The sequence below is a fragment of the Uranotaenia lowii genome, chromosome 1, assembly GCF_029784155.1.
Source record: "Uranotaenia lowii strain MFRU-FL chromosome 1, ASM2978415v1, whole genome shotgun sequence".
Taxonomy (NCBI): Eukaryota; Metazoa; Arthropoda; class Insecta; order Diptera; family Culicidae; genus Uranotaenia; species Uranotaenia lowii.
In genome coordinates, this window is record NC_073691.1 from 54,645,444 (window position 1) to 54,673,038 (window position 27,595).

The 27,595-nt window shown below is 37.1% G+C and overlaps 1 protein-coding gene across 2 annotated transcripts; it reads right to left on the reverse strand.

Annotated features, from left to right (window-relative positions):
- Positions 1-4,096: 4,096 nt before the first annotated feature.
- On the reverse strand, positions 4,097-23,883 carry LOC129739019 (uncharacterized). 2 transcript variants are annotated; one of them, XM_055730391.1, is made up of 6 exons: positions 23,868-23,883; positions 23,581-23,760; positions 19,142-19,291; positions 18,191-19,086; positions 6,193-6,695; positions 4,097-6,132 (listed from the first exon to the last, which is right to left on the reverse strand). In XM_055730391.1, the coding sequence occupies exons 2-6, from the start codon at positions 23,708-23,710 to the stop codon at positions 5,064-5,066; spliced, it is 2,748 nt and encodes a 915-aa protein (XP_055586366.1). In that variant the 5' UTR covers positions 23,711-23,760; positions 23,868-23,883; the 3' UTR covers positions 4,097-5,063. The 2 variants fall into 2 exon arrangements, with proteins under 2 accessions (XP_055586366.1, XP_055586365.1); XM_055730390.1 differs by having other exon boundaries at positions 23,581-23,882.
- Between the last annotated feature and the right edge of the window lie 3,712 nt (positions 23,884-27,595).

The following is a 27,595-nucleotide window of genomic DNA, read 5'->3' on the forward strand; positions in this document are numbered from 1 at the left end:
TCGTTTCTTCTCTTTTGACGTTTATCGCCCTCTCTCTACACGCTAAAACTAGAAACCCAATCTGTGGTCTATAATCCCACGCAACAATCACGGAGCAGTGGAAAAGCAGCAACTTGAAGACGGCAAGGGAACGAGGACCAGCCCTAAGTTTACGACAGAGATCAGTCCAGGATAGTTTGGGACCGGGACATAATCTAACGTAACATCAACTATCTCGACCGAAGAGAATTCGCTAGGGACTAGAAGGACAATATCGACTTCGCGGCAAAAAATTTACCTTTCAAAATTATCGATATAAAAATTCCTGTACAATATTTTAATTCCGCAATTGGTTATTTAAATCCGAATTTTATTCGTTTTCGACACTGGCAAATTGCTCAACAAGCAATCCAGAACAAAAATTTATGAATTATACATAAAATGCTTTGAAGCGACGTCGTCAACTTGCTTTGACGACCGTCGTTTGAAAAATAACATCCGTCACGCGAACAGAAATCCATGACGATAGTCGAGCTCCAGTCCAGTCCCTTGAAGCGTGACTAGTAGTCAAATGAGATCTGAAACGTGATGGTGAAGAAAAATCAGCAACCATGTCAAAAATGTATGCTCTGCTCATGACTCACATCTCATGTCCCATTTCATCTTCTCACGGCTCATGTCTCATGTCGGATGTCTCAGTTCCAATAGCCCATGTCTCTCTTATCTCTCAGGTTTCTCTCCGGTCTCAAATCTCAAGACTCAAGTATCATGTTCCATGTATCAGGTCTCATCTTTTATGTCCAACTAGCTGACCCAGTGAAGTCTACAGTTCTACCGCAAATTCAATGAAAATTTGTTAATCTGGAGTGAGAACTTCACCTAGCACCTTTCTTTCTTCACTAAACAACTGAGGAGTAGTACTCCAAAATCATGTAATTATTGTATAAGTTATTGTTAGGCTGAGCGTTCTTAACGAAATTTGTAATTTCATGGAGAATCTACTTCCAAGAGCTTTTAACAGAAGATGGTTCTATGGAATACAGAATTGTCGATTTCAGAAGTGGAATTCCAATCGAAAAACCGATTGCAAACGGAAGTCTTCCAAAACGTTTCGTAAAATTCGTTTGAGCCCTACTTAAATTTAATTTTTCGGGACCACGTATTTTCGCAGTAAGGAGGTGTCTTTAAGTACAATAATTCATATCGCTATGTCAATGTATACAGTTGCGTTCAAAAAGAATGAAATCGCGTAAAGCAGCGTACTCGCTTCCACATTGACCAGCTGCCATTTCTGTCTGGATTGATATTTTCTCATAAAATCTAGTTCAACTATGACTGGGAAAAAGGCACTGCTATTCTCGTAAAAAAGGGAAATTCGAGATTGCTTTACAAAATTCGCTGTATTTTTGACAATTTTCATTGAAAATACTTGAAATTTGGCCAAAAGATGTAAAAATGTTTGATCTAGTAACTGGCCGAGTTTCATAAAAATCGACAAACATACAAACATCCGTCCAAAAAGAATTGAATCGCTTGTTGGACAATAATCAACCTCATTTTTAAACCAGTCCCATTTTTTGACGCGTCAATCAATTTTGATTTTTCCTTTTTTACGAGAACAGTCTTCAAATTCCATCGAATGTTAGTTGGGTAGTTGAACTAGATTTCATGAAAATTTCATGAGAAAATATCAATCCAGACAGAAATGGCAGCTGGCCAAAGTTGGAAGCGAGTGCGCTGCTTCACGCGATTTCATTCTTTTTTTAACGCAAACTGTACTTGTGTAAAAATAAAGGGTGATACGGTCAAAATGTGGTCAATATCAACTTGACATATTTCTTTCAATTTTGCATTTAAAAAACCTGAACACCCCTCATTTTGAAGGTGTGTGTGTGTGTGTGTGTGTGTGTGTGTGTGTGTGTGTGTGTGTGTGTGTGTGTGTGTGTGTGTGTGTGTGTGTGTGTGTGTGTGTGTGTGTGTGTGTGTGTGTGTGTGTGTGTGTGTGTGTGTGTGTGTGTGTGTGTGTGTGTGTGTGTGTGTGTGTGTGTGTGTGTGTGTGTGTGTGTGTGTGTGTGTGTGTGTGTGTGTGTGTGTGTGTGTGTGTGTGTGTGTGTGTGTGTGTGTGTGTGTGTGTGTGTGTGTGTGTGTGTGTGTGTGTGTGTGTGTGTGTGTGTGTGTGTGTGTGTGTGTGTGTGTGTGTGTGTGTGTGTGTGTGTGTGTGTGTGTGTGTGTGTGTGTGTGTGTGTGTGTGTGTGTGTGTGTGTGTGTGTGTGTGTGTGTGTGTGTGTGTGTGTGTGTGTGTGTGTGTGTGTGTGTGTGTGTGTGTGTGTGTGTGTGTGTGTGTGTGTGTGTGTGTGTGTGTGTGTGTTTGCTCGCGCATCGCGAAAATCCGAGCTACTCGCACGCAAAGCTGGCAAAATCGCTAAAAGTTGCCAAATCAACCGTTACAAATGTAATTAAAGTATTTGGGGAACGTTTGTCGACAGCCAGGAAGTCTGGATCGGGTGGAAGTTGAAAACCGGAAGCCGCTGAGACGACAAAGAGAGTTGCCGGTAGTTTCAAGCGAAATCCTAACCTCTCTCTCCGAGATGCCGCAAATAAGCTTGGTGTATCGTCTACAACCGTGCATCGAGCCAAAAAACGAGCCGGAATATCGACTTACAAGAAGGTAGTGACTCCAAATCGCGATGATAAACAAATTACGACGGCCAAAGCGCGATCCCGGAGGCTGTACACGACGATGCTGACGAAGTTTGACTGCGTGGTAATGGACGACGAAACCTACGTCAAAGCCGACTACAAGCAGCTTCCGGGACAGGAGTTTTATACGGCAAAAAGAAGGGGAAAGGTAGCAGATATTTTCAAGCACATGAAACTGTCAAAGTTCGCGAAGAAATATCTGGTTTGGCAAGCCATCTGTACCTGTGGCTTGAAAAGCAGCATTTTCATAGCTTCCGGGACTGTCAACCAAGAAATTTACGTGAAAGAGTGTTTGAATAAACGTCTGCTGCCTTTCCTGAAGAAACACGGTTGTTCCTTACTGTTTTGGCCGGATTTGGCATCTTGCCATTACGGTAAAAAGGCCATGGAGTGGTACGCCGCCAACAACGTGCAGGTGGTTCCCAAGGACAAGAACCCTCCCAACACGCCAGAGCTCCGCCAAATTGAGAAATACTGAGCTTTTGTCAAGCGGAACCTAAAGAAGACCAAAAAAAAACGGCTAAGGACGAGTAGCAGTTCAAGGCAAACAGGCTTTCTGCGGCGAAGAAGGTGGATAAGGTGGCTGTACAAAATCTGATGGCAGGGGTTAAGCGTAAGGCCCGGCAATTCGGATTTGGAAAAGCGGAAGCCTAACTGAATATTTTTCCTGAATTTTATAATTATTAAACTTGAAAAAGAAATTTAATTTGATTTTTTAAATAAACGATTTCACCGATTTACACGCGTTTTGCCTTGACCAAATTTTAACCGTATCACCCTTTATGAACATCCTTTAAAAATGTTTTTTGAATTTCGTCATATTGAACATTAATTTCGTTCCTTTTGAAGTAGAATTGTATTTCAATGCAAAAAAATTTTCAAATAAATTTCAGATTTAGAACAGTTTTCGGGAATAAAGACGGTTTTTACACGGTACGTAACCAAGGTTGGCGAACTAAATTCTGTGTTTTTGAGAGAAAAAAATTCTGACTTTCTGTGATTTTACCCAAAATTCTGTAATGGTTTTCTGTGATGCCCTTTTCTTTAATTTTATTGATAATGTATGATAAATTGGGTCTTTTTAACATTTTAGTTGGGAAAAATCAATTAACATTAGCAATATTACCATACTTTTTTAATCCAAGAAATCTAAATTTTACATTGGCCAAAAAAATTATAATTTTGGAAATCCATTCAAAATTAAAAAATTCTGTGAAATCTATGAATATTTCAAAATTCTGTGTTCTGTGACACAGATTCTGTGATGAAAATTTGCTCAAAATTCTGTGGAATTGCAGATTTTTCTGTGGTTTCGGCAACCTTGTACGTAACTCCCGCAATGATGAAAGGGTAGAAGCGTTCGGATAAGGAGTGAATCTTAAAATATAAATTATGCAACAACACACTCTATATTTTCTGTAAGTTTCACTGAACCAATAATTCTTTGTTCTTCTTTCTCTTGATTCTCTGGTGTGATTTCAATCTCAACATGTGATAAAACAGTTGTTTGTTTGAATTGATATGAAATATGTTCTATATTGTAACTCAAGTAAACTTCTAAAAGCTGATTTTGACTGATTTGGGGGCGCTGAATCCAAAAATTTAATAATTTTTTGTTTTCTGTTAGCTCTAGCTCTCGAAATAAGTTTAAAAAATAGGTTGAAAAATCAAATAATAAATTTATGTACTTTTTTTTACAAAACTGTAGAATATTACAAATACTTTCAAAATAAAGGTTTCAATTCAATGATCAACTTTCCCGAAGATCTCGAGTTATTTTGAATTCTTAGAGAAAAAGTTTAAAAGAATTTTCTTTATGTTATTTTTTCAAATCTGCAAAAAACGGGAATTTTAGCGAAATTTAGAAACGTTATTCAAATCATTTTGCCATCATCAACAAAGTTGTTAAATGAGTTAAAATCATTAATATCAAATATTCAATGACTTTCTTCAATGATGTCAGAAATAGTAGTAATCTTATCTTTTGAAATTTCTGAAAAATTTATTCAAAATCAACTTCTAGTTTTCATGTATTCATGTAGGTTCATTAGTTTTATCAGTTATCAAAGATCGATTTTACCCAAAACCGACCAATTTCCACTCGCTCTATCACCAAAACCAGAGGATATAGACAAAATCTGACAAATGTTTTGAATTCAGGATGCCAAAAACTTTCAAACTTCCGAAGATGTTGTTCCCCTGTGTCATGTTTATCTTCACAGTAATGTTACTTTTTTATTTGACAGAAGTTGATCAACACACGTGCAAGTTTTATGCAGCACCGGAGGGAGCTGGTGTAAGCTACAAAAGATGATTTTTTTTTATTAGTGGGATATTGAAACGATTATTTCTCATTAGACGAGTTGCTCTTAGCTCTCGATAATTCAGGGATTCCTCGGAAAAACCGAAATAAACTTTATGTTCTGCTGCTTTTCCGCTGCCGGTACAAATTTGTTCCCGATTGTGACTTCCTTTTTCGGTACCTTGGTGTCCATGTCTTTGGTAAGGTTATTTTTGGGATCAAACTTGAGTATATTTTTAATCGATAGCGAAGGATATTTCTCAGGAAACTTTTCCTTATCGTCCTTAGCCGGTTCCACACTAACCACCTTACTCATACGATCCTTTCGCTTGTAATATATGACCTCTCCAGCCAGGGTTATCATTGCCAGAGCTAGCCCAACCAGGGTAGCTATGAAGACTCCTCCCAAACTTTCCAAAGTGATACCTTCACTGTCGTCCGTATTAGGACAAACACCACGAACAGAGTTGTTCCAGAATTTGGCCGTCAGTGACTCAAAGTAGCGTTCTTTCTGCAATTCCAGGATGTAATAACTCAACTCATCCTGCAGGTGGCTACCTTGCTGAACGGCAATGGCATAAGGCTGCTCTGCAAATACTTCCCCGACCTCAGTTAGGTTGCAATTCCTCGATATCTCGTATTTGATTTCGGCAGAGTCGTGAATAAACGCAAAATCAGCATCCAGTGCATCGTTGACTCGTTGGAATCCTATTTCGGTAGATGATACTGGATTCGCAGAATCAATAGCTGCCAATATATTTATGTACTGCTCCTTAATCGGATAATCCCAAACTCGATATTGAGCTTGATCATTTCCGCTGGAGAGTGTTAGATTACGCCACATTTGATACAACACATCTTCTGCATTCTTCATATTCTTGAAATACTCATGAGTATCCGAGTTCTTTACTACCGTATATTTGATACGACTTTGGCGAGATAGCTGTTCCAACGATTGAACTGGCGTTTGCATACGTTCTACGGTCAGGAAAGCTGCCAAGTTAGCTGTAAAAGTAGCTAGCATAAGTACCACAAACAACCAATACGCAGCCACTAAAGTTCGACCGGAAAGAGCCTTCGGAGCTTCGCCACCTCCTTGCGGTGTGAAAGATGTAAGAGCGAACCAAAAACTTTCCTTTAACGTGAAGTCACTGAAAGGTTAAACTTTAGACTTGATTTTACCTACATAGTTAGAAAGTACTCGAACTTACCGACACTCGTAAGGGTAGGCTTCCTTATTGTTTCTGGCACTGTATGGTGAAAATTTATCCAACAGCCATAGCATTATGGACGTGGCCACAATGGCCAACAAAATGCTCAACCAAACTTCCAGCCTCAGAACCGTCATAAATTTGAACAACGAAGTCTCCCGAACGGGTTTCCTCATAACGATCAATATCCCGGTTTGCTCATAATAAGGCGCCACGAAATCCACCACTTCCTCCCGTTCGGCGGTCATCTTCATGGAGGCCATCGCGAAATCGATTTCTCCCACTACCAGATCTCCGATTAAACCATCCCAATCGCCGGTAGCTCTGTCCCGCTGTCCGAATGTTCCCCGCTTCGGGTATACCAGATCGTAGTCGAAGTTCATCACTTCGGACAGTTGCTGCAGGAAGTCGATGCAATAGCCTTCCCAGATGGGTTCCCCGCTATCGTCGTACATGATTTCGTCCGTTTCGGGATCCCGCTTCCGGTACGACCAAGGGATGGACTAAAATGAATAAAAAATCTCTTTATTACCAGAATTTTATTTTAGTAATCAGCTATCTTGGAATTTTTAGTCAATGGTACATTAACGGTGACTTTTTAAATCTTGGTACATTTTCAACGGACCAAAAATCAAGGGTTTTCATAACACTGCGAGAGATAATTTGAATGGTTTAGAAAAAATAAATAGGTAGATTTAAGAAACGTTTTGTTGTTATATCGATTATTGTCGTTTTACCATCTTAAAGGGACATTTATTCGACTCCGGGAAGGAATCAAGCTGTATCGAGCTAGCAAACAGCCGAATCGGACCATAAAACAGAATAGTGTAGCCAAAATCCGTACTCGGAAGCTATACGACCAGGTGCTGACCAAGTTTGACGGGTGTCTTCTGATGGACGATGAAATCTATGTCGAGGCTGACTTCAAACAAATCCGTGATAAAAAATTTTACTTGGCAACGGCTTGGAGAGATGTTCCAGCCAAATTTGAATTTATTTTTGCCGACAAATTTGCACGAAAATTTATGATTTGGCAGCTATGGCAAAAAACGAAGGTTTTCGTTACAAATAAGACAATGACGTCGGAACTATACCAAAATAAGTGTCTCCAAAAACGAATTTTGCCGTTCATTCAATCTCACGACCATCCCGTAATGTTTTGGCCAGATTTGGCAAGCTGTCATTTCAGCTAAGTCGTTCAAGAATGGTATGTAGAGAAAGGGGTCTAGTTTGTTACGAAAAACCTTAACCCACCCAACTACCCCCAGTTCCGCCCTATTGAGAAATACTGGGCAAGCATGAAAAGAAGACTCGAAGACAAAGGGAAAGGTCGTCAAAGACATCAATCAGATGAAGACCTGGTGGAATAAGATAGCTAAAACGATGGACGAAGAAGGTGTGCATTAGACCACTGCAAAAAATGACTTTTTGCTCCCATATGTTTTTTCGATGCCTTTTGGGTCACTAAGCATCAGTGTAAAATTTGAGATGATTTGGTTGATTCCTGAGTTAGCGAAACGCGTTTCAATTTTGTATGGAAATTTGTATGGAAGAAAAAATTTTTGCACATTAAATCATCCAGAAATTTCAAATAAGCTTAAAATGGAGTCGATCTTTGTTTTTTGGTTTTGACAATTCTTAAGCTTCATTTTTGCTAACATGACAAGCAGCTAAGAATTTCATGAAAAAACTTAAAACCATTTCAAAATAAGAAATCTGAATTCATCGATAAGTATTCAAAAAAAGCAGCCTATGCTTGCTTGAGCTGTTAATAATTTTTTTATTTGAAAAGCGGTGTTTTTACAAAAGTTATATGAATAAATAAATTCTCTGGCAATGCAAAGCAGTTTTTTTTGGATTTTTTATTTTCATTCTGCGCCTACACAGCTTTCAAATAAGTAGATAAAAGACATACACCTTTGCAACTTTCAGTACATCTCTGGCGATTTTTGAATGAAAAATTTTGTTTGCCCATAATAATTTCTATACAAAATTAAAATTCGTTGCGCTAATTCAGGACTGAATAGATCGCTTCCAATTTTTTTTATTGCTATTGCAATAAAAATAAACCAAAAAAAATTATGGATGGTGTAAAAATTTAAGAATTCGAAATTTCCATACAAAGCTTGCAACGGTCTAGTGTGCACCGCCTAATGAGCCGTGCACCCAAAATAATTTAGAAATTATTTTTACGGGATTTTTCACATAAACTAACATTTGTTTGCATCATATCGATTCTACGTGAATCTTGTAGTAACCACAGTGTTTCAAGTGCGCCCTCGTAGTAACTTCTTTACTTCAACATAATTGCCTCATGAATTTCACGTAAAATCTAAGTGATTCTTTAAATCGGTTTCGAGTATTTTTTTTCTCAAATTCTTATAAGAAAGTGTCATGCTGCTGACTTTGTTCGTTCTGGAAAAAGCAGTTGAGATAGTTGTGTTTTGTTTTCGCTTGTATTACACCGAAAACCGCTACTTCTGCCAGTTGTCTCAGGATAATTTATGAGGTGAGTGGACACGATATCCGGGATTCGTGGCCGAATAGATTTACCGTTGATTTGGACATAGTGAATTATAAATTTCTAACCAACGAAATTGTTTTATTTTTTCAGACCACGAAACATCCATTTGCTAAAGATTGGCGTTAGGTTTGCGGAAGTAAATCCTAGTACCTTCCAGGAATTATAGAAAACGAATCCTCGACTGATCCGGTAGAGGAAACTTATTTACTAATCAGAAAATTCATTTTTATTTATTCATCTTTTTATTTTAGTTCTACAGGATAACACAATCGAGCCAGGCACGGAATGGGGATTGTTGCTGCTTTTTGTGACTAAGTGTTGTAGTAAAATTCGGTTTGTGTTGTGCAAATAGAATTTTGAATAAAGTTCTTTTTAAAGAAACTTCTTGTTTTTTAAATGAAAATAAAACGAAAAACAAAGGACCGAGCGAATCAATAATTATTACATTTCAATACTAAACGAATTTCACGAATCTTTCATTATCACATCATGTCGTACTCACCAAAAATTCACGTAAGTTTTACTTGATGTTCATTATGCACCGATTCTCATAGCAACGCGTTTACATGTTTCTACCGTAGCATCTACGTGAAAATCAATTGGATAAAAAATATGTAGTTTTTCACGTAGCCGCTACGTGCAGATTATTTTGGGTGTGTTACAGGAAATATTCGAAAATTCCTTCGAAACCGTGACGAATAATTTTATCCGTATTTTTTCTAAAAAGTATGAAGAAAACGCTACATTTGTATAAAAAAAGATCTTGAATTTAATAACAAATAACTGAAATACTAGCAATATTTTTTGTTCCTATTCTATCTGAAGCAAGCTTTAGCTGGGTTGTTTCCCCATATGCAGAAGTGTTTTCGTGTTATTTATAATTGGTTCGATTGTCGTGAAAGTTGTGTAGTGTGTTTTTCAACAAATGTACTGGTTCGTGGGATCGTAGGATAGCAATTCTGTCCGCCATACTTAAACTGGTCGAGAGCATAATTTATGACCAAATGTATCCTTGGTTAGAAGGGAAAATTTCGGACTTTCAGCATGGACTTTTTGAAAATGGTCACTAACTTGGTAGAATTCGTCTCTCGAACTTCACAATGGATGATGCAGGGTTTACAAGTCGATGCTATATATACCGACATGTTAAAGATTTTTGACGTGATAAACATAAATGCTCTCCTGTCAGTGCTGTAAAAAATGGGATCACCGGAATTTGTCTTCAGTGGATTCGTTCGTACCTGAAAGAAAGAGTCCAATTTGTGAAGATAGGGAATGCGAGATCCAGTGTATTCTAGGTCAACAGCGGCGTACCACAAGGGAGTCACTTGTATAACAGCCGGCTAGCTCGGTCGACTATTAATCTCCGGATCGGCACTGGTTCCTTTACTGAGGCAGACTTACGACCAAAGTTATCAAACACGTGGACAGGGGCAGAGCACTCAAGCAAAAAGGGGCTTTCAGATAGGTTTGAGGAAACGGATTTCACATTTATTGGGGTAACTTTTTTAAGGACGGGTTTTGGAAGAGTTTAGCATGGTAAGTTGGCGAGGACAGCTCCTACCTTTTGAACCGGGTACCACACAGCCTGGGAGGTGAGCGGCCACGTGTTAACCACGAGGTTGATGGGAGCTCCCCGTTGTAGCTTGGGTTGGGCCTGAATGCTGTGGACCAAGTCTGATGTAGCTTGGGTCGGCTTGGGCAGTAGTCGAGGAAACAAGGCTGGGTTCCGGAACTTGAGCGAGGCTCGGTGACGGGATTTCGAACCGGATCTATCGAACCTCTAGATTGCACCTTCCCTGCTTGTCCGGAGGTTAGCCTTCGGAAGTGGCTGTGCTGCTGTTTCTAGTGACCTGGTGACTTAGAGTTTCGTGGAAGACGTGGTTCGCGGAAAACGGAAAAAATCCACGTGACTGTGGGGAACCTCACTCCAGCAGCGAGGAAAAACTTCAATTTTCCGACCGTCTTGGTCCGTGGTCAAAACTAATCTGTCCTCGATCTTCCTCTTTTCTCGTCTTCTCAGTGTTGCCGGCTCATCTGATTTTTTGAGCTACTCCGCCTTATCAAACTAACCCAAGCAGCACAAGTAAAAAGACAGGGATATTGGAGGTGGATTCTGGGGATCATATTCACTGAGAAAGGGTAACTAAATTGCCTACCACGACATCAACAAAAAATCCTTGTTACAATGTTTGGCAACACTTGGGACCACTTCTTTTCGTCACTGTTATGAACGAGTTTACCGGAGTGCTGCATGACGGGTTTGTGTTGATATACGCAGATGATCTTAAACTATTTCCCCATGTGCGACACCCAAAGGATTGTTTGACCCTACAAAATGCGCTTTCAGAGTGTTGCAGCAGTTTCGGATTGAAAATCAACGCCTCAAAATGTATTGCGATTACCCTTTCTCGGAAAATGAGTAATATTGTGCACGAATATTGTCTCGAGAACAGCTATATACCATAGCTAGAAAATTCTCTGTGAAAGATCTGGGAGTCGAATTAGATGAAGAACTCAGTTTTTCGATACATGTTAAACAAGTCGTAGCCAAAGCCAATTCCATATAAGAAATGGTAAGCAGGATTTGTAACGAGCTAGACAATCCTTACACTATTGTCTCTATTTATGTTGGGCTTATCCGAACCCTTATTGAATATGCCAGTAAAGGGTGGCAGCCGTTCAATAAACGTTCATAAAAAAAGGATTGAAAGCGTTCAAAAAAGATTTCTGTGATATGCCTTAAGGAACTTTGGGTGGCAAGAAGGAATGCCGGAATACCGATCCTTGTGTATGTTAGTAGGACTGAAGACACTCGAAACTCGGACTACTATTCTATTTTTATTTATTTAGAGAGGATTTTAACCATCGTGGTCATTCACCTTCTACTCGGAATACTTTTCACCGTATTTAGTATCAGAAATTTCTCCAAACGAAGGACGTAGCAGTTTTCGCAACGTGAGGCTGTTTCAGCTACCAAATCAAATACAGAATTACGCTCGTAATGAACCAATCTATAGAATGATGGCGCTTTACAACGCACATGCTGATGTAATCAAACTGACTATGTCCAGAGAACAAATTACAAATAGTCATGTTTTTTATCATAGATATGCTGTAACTAATTACGATCAAAGGCTGAAGCCTAAAATCTAGGGTGGTCGGTTTTACCGTTTTTTTTTTGGAAATCCGGTAAATATTTCGGTATTTGAAAAAGAGAAAACCGATAAAACCGGTAATTTTTATAAAAAATACTAGCAGACCCGGCAAACTTCGTCTCACCATGTTCAACTTGGCGTTCATTTTCCATTTTTCCTAGTTTATTTTTACATTTCCCTTCTTTCCGTTTACTTGAATTGTCTCGCTTTATTCTATCGAAATAAAACCTTAGAATTTTAACTCAATTCTACGGGTCTTTATTTATATTATCAAAAAATAACCTTCAATAAATATTACATGCATCTTACATGAATATTTTTATTTACTTTTCTTTAATTCGGTTACAAATTCGATTTTTTTCCAGCACTCGACGAAATCATCCAACTTGGCAAGCCTCATACAAAAAAAAACTTGTTGTAACTTTTCCATAAATAACTGTATGTTGATAATATGTATGTTTTATTTGTTGTATTCCATTTTGTTGATTTATTCCGCATTATTCGAGTGCACATTAAGGTTTAAATCGTAATAAAAAATTTCTTATTTATTGGAATATATTGCATATGAACCTTTTTGAAAATATAATTTGGAATATCGAGACAATTTTTGGAGTATAAGCCTAATATTATGCCTAACGCAGCTTTTTCAGCTCCCGATAAGCTTTAGATGGTGTATTTTTCAGAGCTGAATAAATAAAAAACATTAGAAAAGATTTTTTACTAACCATTCCAAACAGCTTTTTGTTCACTATCCACTTTCATCGAAGCAGTTTGAACTTAAATCCATATTTTTACTAAAATCAAGTTTAAAAAGTTTCACCTGATACGAAATTTATAGACATGGTACATTTCAACTTAAAGTGTTCCCAAACAGCACTTGTCATGGCATTAAATCTGGCGATTTTATATTTTGTATTTTGAACTTTAACTTCAATTTCACTGAATACTGTTCAAAAAAAAGACCTTGATTTACAAAGACCTTTATACTAAATAATTTTGAATATGCGCTTCAGATTCAACACTCAGGATATCCTTTCTGGCCATTTTGGAGATCAAATTCTTCAATGGATATGTTTCATGGCTAAATGGCGCGTTTTCACTTGTTCTACCGTGTGAAATGACAGGAATTAAAAATATTTTCAAAACTTCCAGGTCGTATTAAAATTCATCATAAAAAAATGCTGCCCCTGGAATATCAATCATAAAAAAAACTTTTCAACAAAAAAGTGGATCAGAAGTCTCTTCTATGTAGACAAAATATGTAAAAACAAAACACACTCTTCGATGTAGACAAAATATGTAAAACAAAAACACACTTTTCATGTTAAATACGTATTTAATTGTGTGTAAACAAACAGTAAACGTGTAAACAGCTTTTTGGTGAATTATAAAAAAAAGTTGAATTTATTTAGTCAGATTGTTTATTTGGGCCCAACAAATTTCAGATGAAGCAAGAATTTAAACATTTTTTTGTAAAAGCTTTAAGTTTGCTCTAGTTTACCTTACTAATTGAAAATTCTTCCGGAAAATGCATATCCTGACTTTTTGTTATGAAAAAGTAGATTATTTTATTGATAACTTCAACTTACGCATGCAAAAATTCAAAAAGTTCTCTGCATTCGTCCTGTCAATACTTCAATCCTATCTTATCTAATTCAAAGGACAGACTCTTGTTTAGTTAATGTGTCTGTTCATTTTCACCGGATTTAGTTGTTCTTCTAAAAATTTGATGGCGCTTGATATATCTTCAGTTAAGTAGATTTATAAAGCTCAATTTTTTTTTTCGAAGACATATGATTCTTTTTTTTTTTTTTTGTTATCAATATGAATCAAAACTAACGTTCTAGGCGTATTGGATTATACGAAAGGTAAAGCTTCCCATTTTTTTTCAATCGCCCGTTATGTGTCATACCATTATTTCATATGCATTTTTTGGACAACAATTTATTACTTAAATTAACACGAAATAAAAATGGTTTTAATATTTAAAATCATTTACAGACCCCGTTCGATTTTGGCAACATCCCCGTACATTTTGTGTTGCCAAAATCGAATGTTGCCAAAATCGAACGGTTTTTTTTTCTCATCTTTTTTATTGATTATTTTGATAAAATAACTATGATTATTAACAAAAACGTTGTTTTCAGTAACTTTGCTACCATTTGTAGTAATTTTTATTTTTTTTCATCATGTTTTTGATGCATTTTGCACTTTTCTCGTTTTGTTTACAATATTTTTTTTTTCTGTCATATTTGCTGTTTTTGTCATTCTTCGTCATTTTTCAGTTGTTTTTGTCATATACAGTCTTTTATTCGAATTTGTTTTTTAACTTTTTGAATTTTTCATCTTTTTGTCATTTTTGAGTACTTTATAAAAATATTAAAAATCTTTGGTTTTTATTGTTGAATTTTATCACCATTTCAGAGCATAAAAACGTATTTATGATGTTTGTCTGAATTAAATTGATCCTGTTATAACGAAAACTAAAAGGTAATGTTGTTTCTAAAAACCGTTCGATTTTGGCACATGTGCCAAAATCGGATGTTGCTAAAATCGAATGTTGCCAAAATCGAATGTTGCCTAAAACGAACGGGGTCTGTATATGGTTTTGATTCGATCGTTAAAATACCAATCCGTGTCACATCTAAGTGTCATCCATTACCATGTGCTGTGTACAAATAAGCAAGAAAAAAACACATCTGGGTTGCATATCACCTCCACGTGCATAAGAAATATAGGTACTTGGTTGAGAAACAGGCACCTAATTGTTAAATTTTTCCAGCGATCAATGAACAGTATGCTTTGGTTACTATCCTCTTGCGACGACGTTTGCTCGCGACGTCTCAGCTATGGAGACGAAAAACAAACCCCTCGAAAAAAGAAAATCTCCAAAAATGGCCCATGACTTTTCAATTTCAGATTTTGGCAAAAAAATGTATGTTTTATTCATTCGGCAAACTTTCAATCTGGGTCACATATAGGCGTCATTCACTACTATGTGCTGTACAAATGAGCTCGGAATCAAGCAGTTAAAAAAATCATCTAGGCTTCAAAGCGCCATCAAGTGCATTGAAAATATGCTTGGTTGAGAAATACGCGCCCAAATGCTCCTACTATTTAATCAGTATGCTATGCCTTGGTTACTATCCTTTCGCGACGTTTGCTCGCGACGCCTCGACCATGGAGACGAAAAACAAACCGCGCAAAGGAAAAAAAAAGTCTTGAAAAAATGGATGCCATGACTTTAATTTGATTCCAATTATTACAAATTTAATTTTTACGGACAATTGATGTGACTTTGTGTTGTTTTTATTCGATATAAACCGATTCGCATGCCTACAGAATATTCTAAAAATAATTTAATTTGGATCGTTTGGCTAATTTCGGAGGAGTAGTACTACAAACACCGTTACAAGAGAATTTTATATAATAGATTGGATACACAAAAATGTTTCGTATAGTGGCAGTGATAGTGGAGAAAAATGCTCAAAGCCTATACTGCAGCAGATTTTCAACTGAGAAATATGCTGTGCTTTTTAGATATTTCTTTGTCGATAATAAATCATCATGAACATAACTTCACAAGGTCATGTCCAAGGTTACAACAATGAAAATCAGAAATTTGATAAATTTCGTACACATATCCTAACTACCATTTATTTTCACATCATTCAACTTGGATTTTTCACGATGCGTTATGAAAATGTTATAAAATTCGTAATAGGAAATGACCGAATTCGATTAAGTTCGATGCACATTTCAATAAAATGCAAGTCAATGTTTCACAGAAAACTGTCACCAAATGTTAGGGGTAGGGGTAGGGGTTAGGTAAATCACATAACTGCAGCATGTTTTAACCTTTAAAACACATTGAGGTCCGCGAAAAAACCTAAGTTAAGAAACACTGAAATTAAGCATTCTATACCTCAAAACTCGCTAAACAAAATTTTACAAATTTAGTATCTCTGAGTATCCGAAAGTATTGAGCTCAATTTTGCAGAATAGAGCTTCAGAATTGAATTTATAACATTTGAATTATGCTTGTAACAGTAACACATTCGCGGCAACCGCGAACAAACGAGAATCATCGTATTTGGTCCGCAATGTATTAAGATAGTTTATTTTTCGGCAATTTAATCAAAACCACTCTCAGCTTTCCATTTTCCTTCATTGACAATTTCTGTAGTTTACTTAAAAAAAGAACAGTCACCATGTTTAACAAAAATGAAAAATTATGTTACCGGCTATATCGGTGAAATTTTATATGAAACTTTTCATCACATTTCATCGTTTTGTTCCTCACGGGCTTACTACCTTGCAGTGGTAAGTACAGATAGAATACCAGCTACCACCACACAATAGTAACCCTTCGCTCATTTTCAACATCTTTCACCTTATTATAATCTTCTATCCGTCTATAATCTTTCAATTCTTAAATATTCTTTCTCAAAGAATGTAAAATTTCACCGATATACCGGAAAAATAATTTTATAAAATAAATTTAAGGTGAATAACTCTTCATTTCAAAAATAAAAAATTATGTTATTAAAAAAAATGATGAATACTTTCTCTTAGACTATGAAAACTGATTTAAACGTAACACTTTGGTTTATTTATTCTATTTAGCATGTGGATTTTTATATGAAAGAGAAACTTGTTTTGTCCTTTTCTTGGTGGTCTTGGAAATCATTTTTGGAAGGTAAACATTCTCAGGATGTGGAAAAAATTACGCAAATACCGGGTTTTCTTCCCCTCAAAAACCGGTATTTCGGTATTCAACAAATGGACGTACACTGTACACCCTACTAAAATCTGATGAATATAAATATTTTTTAGAAATTATGGAGAATGAGATTGAACCATTTTCAGCAAAAAAGTGACAAATGGCTTCAAATGTTCATGAAATGGAAACCTTTCGGGGAGAAAAAAAAACCACCTTAACACGTTGCGGACCAACTACGAGATAGTATCTCGTTCAGTCGTATGACGCGTGAGCGCTTTGCTGAGAAACACAAATGTGATACATTTTATATACAGTACCGTTCATAATTGTATAGAAATTGGAAGCAAGCGCTCTATCACTTCAACTTTGAACTTCCATAACTTTTTACACTGATGATATTTTTTTGTCAAATTTTTTGCGTGAGATATCACACTATTCACAAAATTTGAGCTTTCTGGAGTTTGTGTGGCCTGAGAAACAGTAATTCTACGAAAATCGGACTTTTTGGACTTTTCTCATTCGAACTGCAATAGCTCTGAAACTACGCTACATTTTTTATTGTAATTTTTCAGAGTGATTGATGAAATATAAAGCTAGCATGTCTGAAGTTTTCGAAAAGTTCTATCGATGAAATCAAAAGTTACGCGAGGTGCAATATTTCAGGCATGAAACTTGAAATGCGATTTCTGTAGAATTTTGGACGAATGTTTCCATAGGAAAATCATATTCTCTGTTTAACAACTAGTAAATCTATTTCAACCGAAAAATCACAACTATGTCGTGAGATTCTGATTTCAAAACACAAATGGATCATTTATTCCATTTTTTCTTTTCTTCATTGCTTTTGCCAGACATTTTTTGTCTGATTGGTGGAGGAAACGATATTGTTCTCAAGAATCGTCCAAAATTCTATAGAAATCGCATTTCAAGGTTCATGCCTGAAATATTGCACCTCGCGTAACGTTTGATCCCTTCAATAGAACTTTTCGAAAACTTCAGACATGCTAGCTTCATATTTCAACAATCACTGTGCAAAATTTCAATTAAAAAATGTAGCGTAGTTTCAGAGATATTGCAGTTTGAATGAAAAAAGTCCAAAAAGTCCGATTTTCGTAGAATTACTGTTTCTCAGGCCACACAAACTCCGGAAATCTCAAATTTTTTGTTATAATAGTGTGATAGTTGATCTATCTAACGCAAAAAAATTGTTCAAAAAAAATCATCAGAGTAAAAAGTTATGGAAGTCGAAGTGACAGTGCGCTTGCTTCCAATTTCTATACAATTATGAACGGTACTGTACATATTAAGAAACTTCATTCTACAAAAGTGTAAACAATACTTTCGATAACTCAAAGACAACAAATTTGAAGAATTTTGTCCAGTGGTTTCTGAGAATGCCAAATTTTGGTGTTTTCGGGCTTAGATTTCTTTACGGTCCTTAATGGGTCAACAGTATGCTTCAAACTCATATGAAATCTAAGCAGAACGTACGGTTCCTTTGGAGAGTTTCATGATTTTTTTTACAAAATGTTCAACAGCTGAATATAATAATTAGCGTTTTATCAACAATGTTAATGTCAATGGAAAAATTACCTCAGTAGTTCCAACCCGGAAGTACCGCTTCGTCGGTTTAATGGTCTTCCCATCGTACGGACCGACCGACCCCTTCTGAATATTTCCCAGCTGCACGGCAACACTGTCATCACTCGTGATCGAAGTTTGGATGGAGATGTTCAAATTATAGCGCAACATTCTGCTACCATCGGGCATCCAAAAACGGGGATCGCTCCTCAAATCTCGCATAAACCCGGCCATTGATATCGTGATATTTGAACCAGATTCGCTACAATCCTCCTGCTTCACCAGGGGTAACTGATCTTGTTGAGCTTTTTCCAGTACCTTTGACACAACATTGGCCAGATGAGCTTCCGGCGGTTTGAAATCTTTCGGGCAAGTACAATCGTCATCCAAGCTCAACAGCAAACAGCACGTGCTTTCGTCTAGCAGCAGACGACTCATCGTTGGGTAAGATTCGTGAAATTCAAAGGACTCAGTTTGAACATCGGTAAACAGTAAGTTCCACTTGTCTGGTTTGGAAATCAATCCCCCGGATATAGCTTGGTGCATTATCGAATTCATTTCAATGGTACTAGCGATCACAGCGAAGAATGACGGATAAGGCCGGACCGCTTTGATTCGGGCAATCGAATTATCGCTGAGACGGTCAAAAATTATCGTTCGAAGCTGCGATTCCGTAATGAGAAAATATATGGCCGTATCAGCACTCTCGGTGCTGTCAAAAATATAGACTACATCATTTGCTCCACGAGCTCGTAGATAGCTTTCGGCATTTTTGAGATACGTTTGCATCGAAACATCAGCGTGCAGGTACGGTATCTTGAAGTTATCGGCAGCCGCCATGATTCTGTTGGTATCCGTCCAGGTGAAATCTACCAAGAAGCTGACACCCTTCTGAACGGCACTGCATACTGTAAAATAAGGCTTAAAATAATTGATTTCGAATGTTTTTGTCCTACTTCTTACACTCCTGATTGTCGGTAAAGACAACATGCTCCCGATTGTAGACAATGTAGTAATCGAAGATGGTTACTCCATTTGTTCGAGACAGGAACGATCGAATGGCTTGAGATGCCAGAGCTGGGACTTCCTTTTGCTCCTTTTCGTGAACGAAAACTTTAGAAAATATTGAGAAATTAATTATTTGTTATAGCGGATGGATAAAAATAAAACCGACATTGGAAATAACTAATGACAGGCAAATTAGTCGTTTTGGACCAGTTATCACATAAATTATACAATAGATAATTACGATCCTCTTTTTGCAACTTTTTTCTTAAATAACTATTGAAATAGTGAGATTTTTTTTATTTACTGACCCGATGTGCTTTGCTACACCTTCCAAAATTTAATTAAATTTGTTAAAATAATTGATTTCAGTTTTATTTCCTAGACAGCGTTTCAAACCAAATTTCAGCATAACTTAGAAGCAAATGCTTTAAAAAAAGAGCAGCAACTGAAATTTCTAATCTCAGTACAAAAATGTTTGAAAAGTATTTTCCAGGGTTGGTAGCAAACCGGGAAAACTTTGGAATTTCATCACGTCACCGAGAAACCGGGAAAATACCGGAAATTTCGGCATCTCACCGGGAAAATTGACATGTTTGATGTTTTCTCACGAACGCTTATTTTCGTTCATTAGTAAACAAACAAAGTTTGAATCGCTTCTTCATCTAATTGCGGAGAAATATGAGTTATCTTTGCAAGCAAATAATTTGGCAGCGTGTGACGTTTTTAAGCAGAGTTACACCTCTTTTTCACCAGAAAAAGATATTGGTTTTCCAATGTTGTTGTTGTTGTGTATTTCGTTTGAATTAGCCTGAGGAACGAAGCGTAACATTGCAAGTGTTAAGTTTTTAATCCATTCTACGTTAAGCTGTTGCTTGAAGTTTCCAGAATCTAAGGTCTTCACCCTGATAAAAATACTATCCTACACTCAAACAATTAAAGCTTAGCTCTGTCTTAAATATACACGATTTCTATATGTTCACGAATCTTTAGTTCAAATGACTATTACCAAAGTTATTCATTGTTTTGTATCAAAAAAAACATTTTTTTCAAAAACATGTCTTTGGATTTGTACAAAAAAATTTAACTGTATTAAGAAAATAACTAAATATTTTCATGCAATCTGATAATTTTAAGTTTTGTACGACAAATTTCCATTCAAATTGATTTTAAAATATGTTTCGATGTATTGTTAACATATTTCAATACAAATTATACCTTTTTTCTAGAACTCTTTAAAAATTCTAGAAAATTAATATCGGCTGAAAAGTATTACATTATAGTTTCAAGATCAATTTAACCGGACTTATTGTGACAAAATTGTTAAAATTGTGGAGTTCGTTAGTTTAAAAAAAAACATGAAAACCTGTCAATTTGATACGAAAAGACTACGTGTTAGAAGACACCGAAGTGTTTGTCATGATTTCTAACCGTTTAACAAGTTTTGGGCTACAATTATTAGAAATTTGAAGCCCTTTATATTGATTTTTTTTATTCACCATAATTTTATTTCAAAACGAGTATAATAAATAACGGGAAAATCATCATTTATAAGCGGGAGAAAATCTGGGAAACCGGGAAAAACTTTGGAATTTCAAAACAAAAAATTGCTAGCAACCCTGATGTTCTTAGAATTTATATATAAATTTGTTTTTCAAGATCTAAAACTTTAACTCAGTTTTTATAAGCTACATAGAGTTTCTAATTATTTCATTATGTATGTTTTATTTATATGAAGTTCCAGCCCTTTCCCTCTTGCAATGCAAGAAGTGCTCACGAACAACTATAAAATCGTTTTTTGTATCTAAATGACGTAAAATTTCGCTTTATTTGTCTTATAAGATTTCAATTTATGCCAAATATAATATGAATAAAGACTTGCATCCTTCTTTCCGACTCCACCCAGAAATAAGGGAGGATCTCAAATCAATCGTACCCTAACAACCTCTCTTCCTTTTGCTTGTTAAGTTCTCGATTTATGCCAACAAATTTGTATGGAGGCCCTGATTGGTTAAAAAACTTTGCAATGCAAAAAGGTTTGTAAATAGAAACATATCCCGTACCCAAAAATACTGTTGAAATCATGTTGATATTTTTTTCGTCATTTACTAAACTTGTAGACATGACACATTACAACTTGAAGTGATGCCATACAACACTTGTCATGGTATGAAATCTGGCGACTTTTCATACTGCAAATTACTATATTTGATTAGTTTTAGGTAAAAACGCTAATTAAATTCATATGAATAAACTGTAACTCAATGAATCATGGAATAGAACGGTTTTTAATGTAAAAAGTGTTTGAAATTTGTTATTCAGCTGAATCACAGCAATTTTTCTTCTGCTGAGGGTCCTTTTAAGACATTTCAAGATTTCAACTTACTGACCTTACCTGTTCATTGACAATCGATTTAAAACAGATTTTCAAAAATTGAATGGATCCAAAAAAAATTTCGTGCTTCGACGGGGGTGTGAATATTAACTAAAAATTTGCATGTAAACATAACACAAAACCTCAAAATGACGATTTTTGCGCCGAGAAGGGTGACAGTTATCAAAGTTTCTTTTGATTTTATTTTTTAATTTCAATCTTCAATTCAAATTTGAATTTCAATTCAGATATACCGGGGCAAGTGCAAACAGATTTTACCGTAGTTGAACTTTTATAAATCTAAGAAAAATAGGTTGCTTTTAAAAACCAATCAATTTTCGTTCATTGCATAACTAAATCAGTTCTCAACAAACTCTTGTTGAATGTTAAATATTCAAAAATGTTGCCAAAAAGATGTTTCTAATTTAACATTTGTCTCGCTCATTAAGGCAAGTGAAAACACAATACTCCACTTTTACTGAATTCTGTTTTTAAGAAAAGATTTTAATTTAAAAAGACATTAATTTTGAATATCCACTTCAGGTTCAACACACGACATACCCCTTTCTGACCTTTTGCCCTGAAAGCTGAATCATTTTGAAGAGGAAATTCTTAAAAGCTTGATGTTTCATGGCTAAAAAGCGCGTTTGAACTTGTTCCACCATGTGAAACGACTGGAGTAAATATTATTTTAAACACTTTCTGGTCATATTGAAAATTTACAAAAAAAAATCTGCTGCAACTGGAATATCAATCACAAAAAAATCTTTTCACCAAAAAAGCGTATCAAATGTCTTTTCTATGTATTTAGTCAAAATATTGAAAAAAACACACTTTTCATGTTAAGTATGTAATAGAATTGTGTGTAAACAAACCGTACAGTGTTTTTCAGTGAATAATTTAAAAAAAAAGTTGAAATTATTTATTCAGAATTTTTATTGGGCCAGACAATTTAAAGATGAAGAAATAATTAAGATAATTTTTGTAAATGTTGAACGTTTGCTCTTGATCTAGTTTACCTTCTTAGCTGAAAATTCTTCAAGAAAATGCATATCCTAACTTTTTATTATGGAAAGTGGTTTAACTTTCACTTTTGCAAGCAAAAAATCAAAACATTCTGTGCATTTGGCCTTTAAATACATAACCCATATAATCCATTTTAAAGGACAGGTTCAGTTCATGTTTCTGTTCATTTTCATCGGATTGTATTATTGATATGAATCAAAACTAACCTTAGGCGTATTGAATTATATGTACAATTGTTTGTACATCTTCCCACTTCTCTTTTTTCAAACGTCCGCATAGAGTCATACTACTTTTTAAAATCCATCAGTACTAAATTCAATCAACAATTGCTGCTATAATTAACATGAAATCAAAATATTCAAACCATTTAAAATCGTTTAAATGGTTTTGATTCGATCAGCAAAATATCAATCTGATCTGGGTCACATCTAAGCCTCAGTCATTAATATGTGCTGTAAAAATGAGCTGGGAATCAGAAAGAAAAAAAAATCACATCTAGGCTTCATAGCCCCACCACGTGCATTGACAGTATGTCTGGTTGAGAAATACGCGCCCTAAGGATTCCACTTATCAGTATGCTATTTATGCCATGGTTACTTGGCCTCGACCTTGGAGACGAAAAACAAACCATCCAAAGTAAAGAAAATCTCGAAAAAATGGAAGCCATGACTTTTATTTGTTTCAAACAACTACAAACTTAAATATTACGGACAATTGATGCGACTTTGTGTTTTTTTATTCGAATAAACCGATTCGCATGCCTACGGAATATTCCAAAAATAATTTCACTCGAATCGTTTGGGTAATTTCGGAGGAGTAGTGCTACAAATAGCGTTACAAGAGAATTTCATATAATAGATATTGATAAACAAGAACTTGAAGGGTTTTGGCTTAAAATGGGTTTTTCGAAGTTTTTAATACTTTCTAAATCCCCTTTAAACTGTTACATCTCTAGACAACACGTTACATAACTACAACTCGACCTGAGCTAGTTTACCTAATCCGATCACTAAATTGCCGTCTTCATCAAACACGGCCGTTGGTTCATCACAATTAGTAAACCGCACATAAAACTGAGATAGTATCCAAATTTTGAAAATCAATTCACATGGTTTGAAACGAACCATGACTCCGCTTTGTTCAACCGATTTGATCACCGAACAATTCTAAACTGCAACTGAATGCAGCTCAAAGCACCAACCAAAGTGTAACGGTTTTAAGATGTAAATTATCCGCTTTTAAAATTATTGAAACCAAATGACATATTTGTGACTGGGTACCTACTCGGTAATTGACCGAAATAATCGTCTATCAGTGGTGCATTTCTGAGTAGTAGCAGCAGCAGCAGTAGGCAAACCAAAATCAATAAAGTGAGCAATTTTATAAGTCGAGATTTAACGGGGTTTCCACTTTGAAGAAAGTGGAAAGATAAATGCATATAATAACCCTATTATGATCGCGTAATCTCAGGGTGCAGCAGGTAATCGATAAATCACAGTCGTGGATATTGGAACATAATGCAAAAATAGTTTAACGCGAACCAGTCAAGGTTAACACTCAGTAATGACTTGAATATTCCACTTATGCAGCATAAATGCGAATCTCCGGGGTCGAAGGAAAACGAATACATTTTGGAATGATGAAAAAATCAAATTTATAGGACCGAGTTCAAAGATTTAAAAATAACTTTGTATCTGTGAGATTACTCTCTGGAGCCACTCGTAAAACCTCAATGAGAAAAATGTCATGATCGAATTTGAAAACCGATTTTTTACCCTCAAAAATCACCAAAACGGGAGACCAAAGTAAATCGGAAATATCAAAATTTTTATTTTGTCTTAGAAAAGCATGGAACGTCTTATCTCTAAAAATAAATTTAGCTGAAAATCGACTTTCTCGAGGGTCATTGAAATGAAACATTCCGAAACACAATTTTCGATCATTCTCAACCCCTCCCTCCCCCGTATGTAATTATAATAAATTCTTTTGAAAAGTAATAAGACATTGTCAGTTCATAGAAAAATGCAAGAGTGGCTCCAGAGAGTAAACTTACAAATAACTTACAGTAATTGGTTTCTTTATACAAATTATCTTTGATGTGTATGTGTGTGTGTGTGCGTGTGCGTGTGTGTGCGTGTGCGTGCGTGTGTGCGCGCGCGTTTGTGTGTGTTTGTTTTTTTCTTTTTTTTTTTTTTGGTTACCCAGGTGATAAATTCGAAAAAAGGAATTTTACGAATTGGTCCCAATGCACTTAGAGTGCCTTGTCTATATGGGAACAATGGGTCAACTCGTTATATACTCATCCGTATATACATATGCCCCTAACTCCACCTGGGGCCTCAGACTATTTCCCAAACCGGTACCTGCCCTAAGGCAATACTTCGGTAGGGGGTGTCTAATTCACGCATATTCGCTACTTATGCATCATTCGCCAAGAAGTTCATATTTAAATTAAATATCATTCTGATCGCCCAAGATCATCTTCACGTTGTACTCCCATCGGCTACGCAGATTGTTTTGCGTAGTTCATTTCATAGCTTCGGACTCTTTAAGCTTAGTAAAGTTAACCTACCTTATCCTACGTCAATCGCAATTTGCGCCAGTCTCCAACTCCTTTGCAAGGCAGTCTTTATCCGGGCGAGCCCATCACTGACTGCCTGCCATGTGTTGATGTCATCACACATCTTCTGCAACATGTTGTCCGCTGTCGTTTCTGGTCCGCAGGCGGCGAATATGTGGGCACGTTCCTCTTCAAATCTTGGACAATAGGGTGTCTCGTCCACGTCACCGCATGTTAGGCAGACCGGCGAGGCCGCATGTCCGAACCTGTGGTGATACTTCATGAAGCATCCATGACCAGTCAGGAATTGCGTCATGTAGAAATCCACTTCGCCATGCTTTCTCTCCATCCACTCCTTGATGTTTGGGATCAAACGATGGGTCCTCCTTCATCTTTCCGAGCTGTCCCACAGCTGCTGCCAGTTGGCCAAGGAGGTATCTTTGGCTCGTGTTCTCACGTTTTGCGTGCCTCTATTTTCGTAGCAAAAGGAGTCCTCCATCAACAAAACCGAGATGGGCATGACTCCCGCTACAACGCATGCAGCCTCCGACGAAACGGTACGGTATGCACTGATGACACGCAAATTCATTCGCCTCTGTACACTGTTCAGCTTCTGCTGGTTACACTGAATGTTAAGACCAGATTTCTAGGCCGCCCCTCCATACCGAAAGATTGACGAAACTACACTCGAAATTATCCTTCACTGACTACTTCGGATCTCCGAGTTGTTCGCTATTATCCTCGTGAGTGCGGACGTTGCTGTTGCCGCCTTCTTGCACACATACTCAACGTGGTTTTTAAAGCTCAGCCGGTCGTCAATTATCACACCCAAATATTTAAGCTCACGCTTTGATTTGATAGTGCATGATCCAACTGTAATCCTGCCTGTTTGCGGTGAAATCAGGTTTGATATCAGGACCATCTCGATTTTGTGGTGAGCCAACTGCAAACTTTTGGAGTGCTTCCGCTTCCACAGCCTCTGAAGCTCTTAGCTGGACGATTTCTGTTGAGTAACCCGTCGCTAGTAGCACGACGTCGTCCACGAAACCAACCAACTTTACTCCCTCTGGCAGGCTCAATGTCAGCACCTCACCATACGTGATATTCCACAGAACCGGGCCCAGTATCGACCCTTGCGGCACTCCAGCTGTGACATCCATTTCCTGAAATCCTTCGCTCGTCATGTATAGAAGCTTGCGGTTCTGGAAATAGCTTTCCACTAATTTGCAGAGATATTTCGGTATCCTCATTTTTATAAGCCAAGAAGCAATCGCTGCCCAGCTGACACTATTAAAGGCGTTTTTGGACAATCCGCCTTCGCCCTCGGTGTACCGCTGGATACGGTTCACCTTTTCCTGAATCTTTCCAACCAAGGCATATTGGCCTGTATGCCGATGGGTTCCCCAATGGCTTTCCTGGTTTGGGCAGCAGAACCAGCTTCTGCCGTTTCCAAATTTCTGGAAACATCCTTTCCTCTATACAAATTTGCAGTGACGATCGGAACATTTAGGGAAAATTCCATAATCGCGGCCTTAACTGCAATGTTCGGGATACCATCTGGCCCGGAGCCTTTTCCAACTGAAGGGATTTGGCGATGTCGCGCAGTTCTTCCAACGATATTAACTCCACCTCGCTCGTATCCCAGTCGTACGGGACTTGCGGCCAGTTATTGATATCATGATGAGGGAACAGCTCTCTCGTTATTTCCCTCAGTTTGTTGGGGCACATTTCAGGTGGTATGCTACCGCTTTTGTTTTTTTGCCATAACTATCCTGTAGGCATTGCCCCATAGTCGGTCATTGGCATCAAGACAAAGTTTCCTTAAACATGCCTTTTTACTCTCTTTAATTGCCTTGCATAGGCAGCTGGCACGCAAAATCGCGATTTCCGCAGTCCAATAAACTGGTGGATGTGGGTTCCTACGATTAGCTCTCCTCGTCATTGCTGCGTCACAAGCACGTGTGAGTACTTTCGTCAGGTTTTCCGCCGACAAGTTTGACAGGTTTTGCTCCCATTTCAAAACCTCGACAAAGACATTCCGGTCAAATTGTTTTGTCCTCCAGAGTCGTTCACCTGTCATGACCTCTCCTCTGACTGACTGTGCACTTTTATCCACACGATAACGGATCGCAAAGTGGTCACTATGAGTATAGTCCTCGCTCACCCTCCAATTACTTGCCCATCTGGGACTAGCAAATGTGATATCTATAATCGATTCACGTCCCTCTCTATGATAGGTTCTAGTATTACCTACGTTCGCCAGGTCCATATTCAGCCTTGCAAGTGCTTCAAGTAAACTTTGTCCTCTGGCGTTCGTATGGGAACTACCCCATTCCTGGGCCCACGCATTGAAATCCCCCGCGATAATAACGGGGCTTCGGCCTGTGAGCAAATCGACTATCCTATCCATCGTAGCGCTAAACTTCTCCAAGGTCCACCTCGGTGGAGCGTA

Bases quoted from the DNA above. Each gene is read 5' to 3' on its own strand.
- LOC129739019 (XM_055730391.1), bottom strand. From the start codon at position 23,710: ATGGTTCGTTTCAAACCATGTGAATTGATTTTCAAAATTTGGATACTA. The intron at 19,292-23,580 runs GTAAACTAGCTC...TATTTTCTAAAG, and splicing joins CAATTTAGTGATCGGATTAG to TTTTCGTTCACGAAAAGGAG. The intron at 6,696-18,190 runs GTAATTTTTCCA...TATTCATTTTAG, and splicing joins TCCGGGTTGGAACTACTGAG to TCCATCCCTTGGTCGTACCG.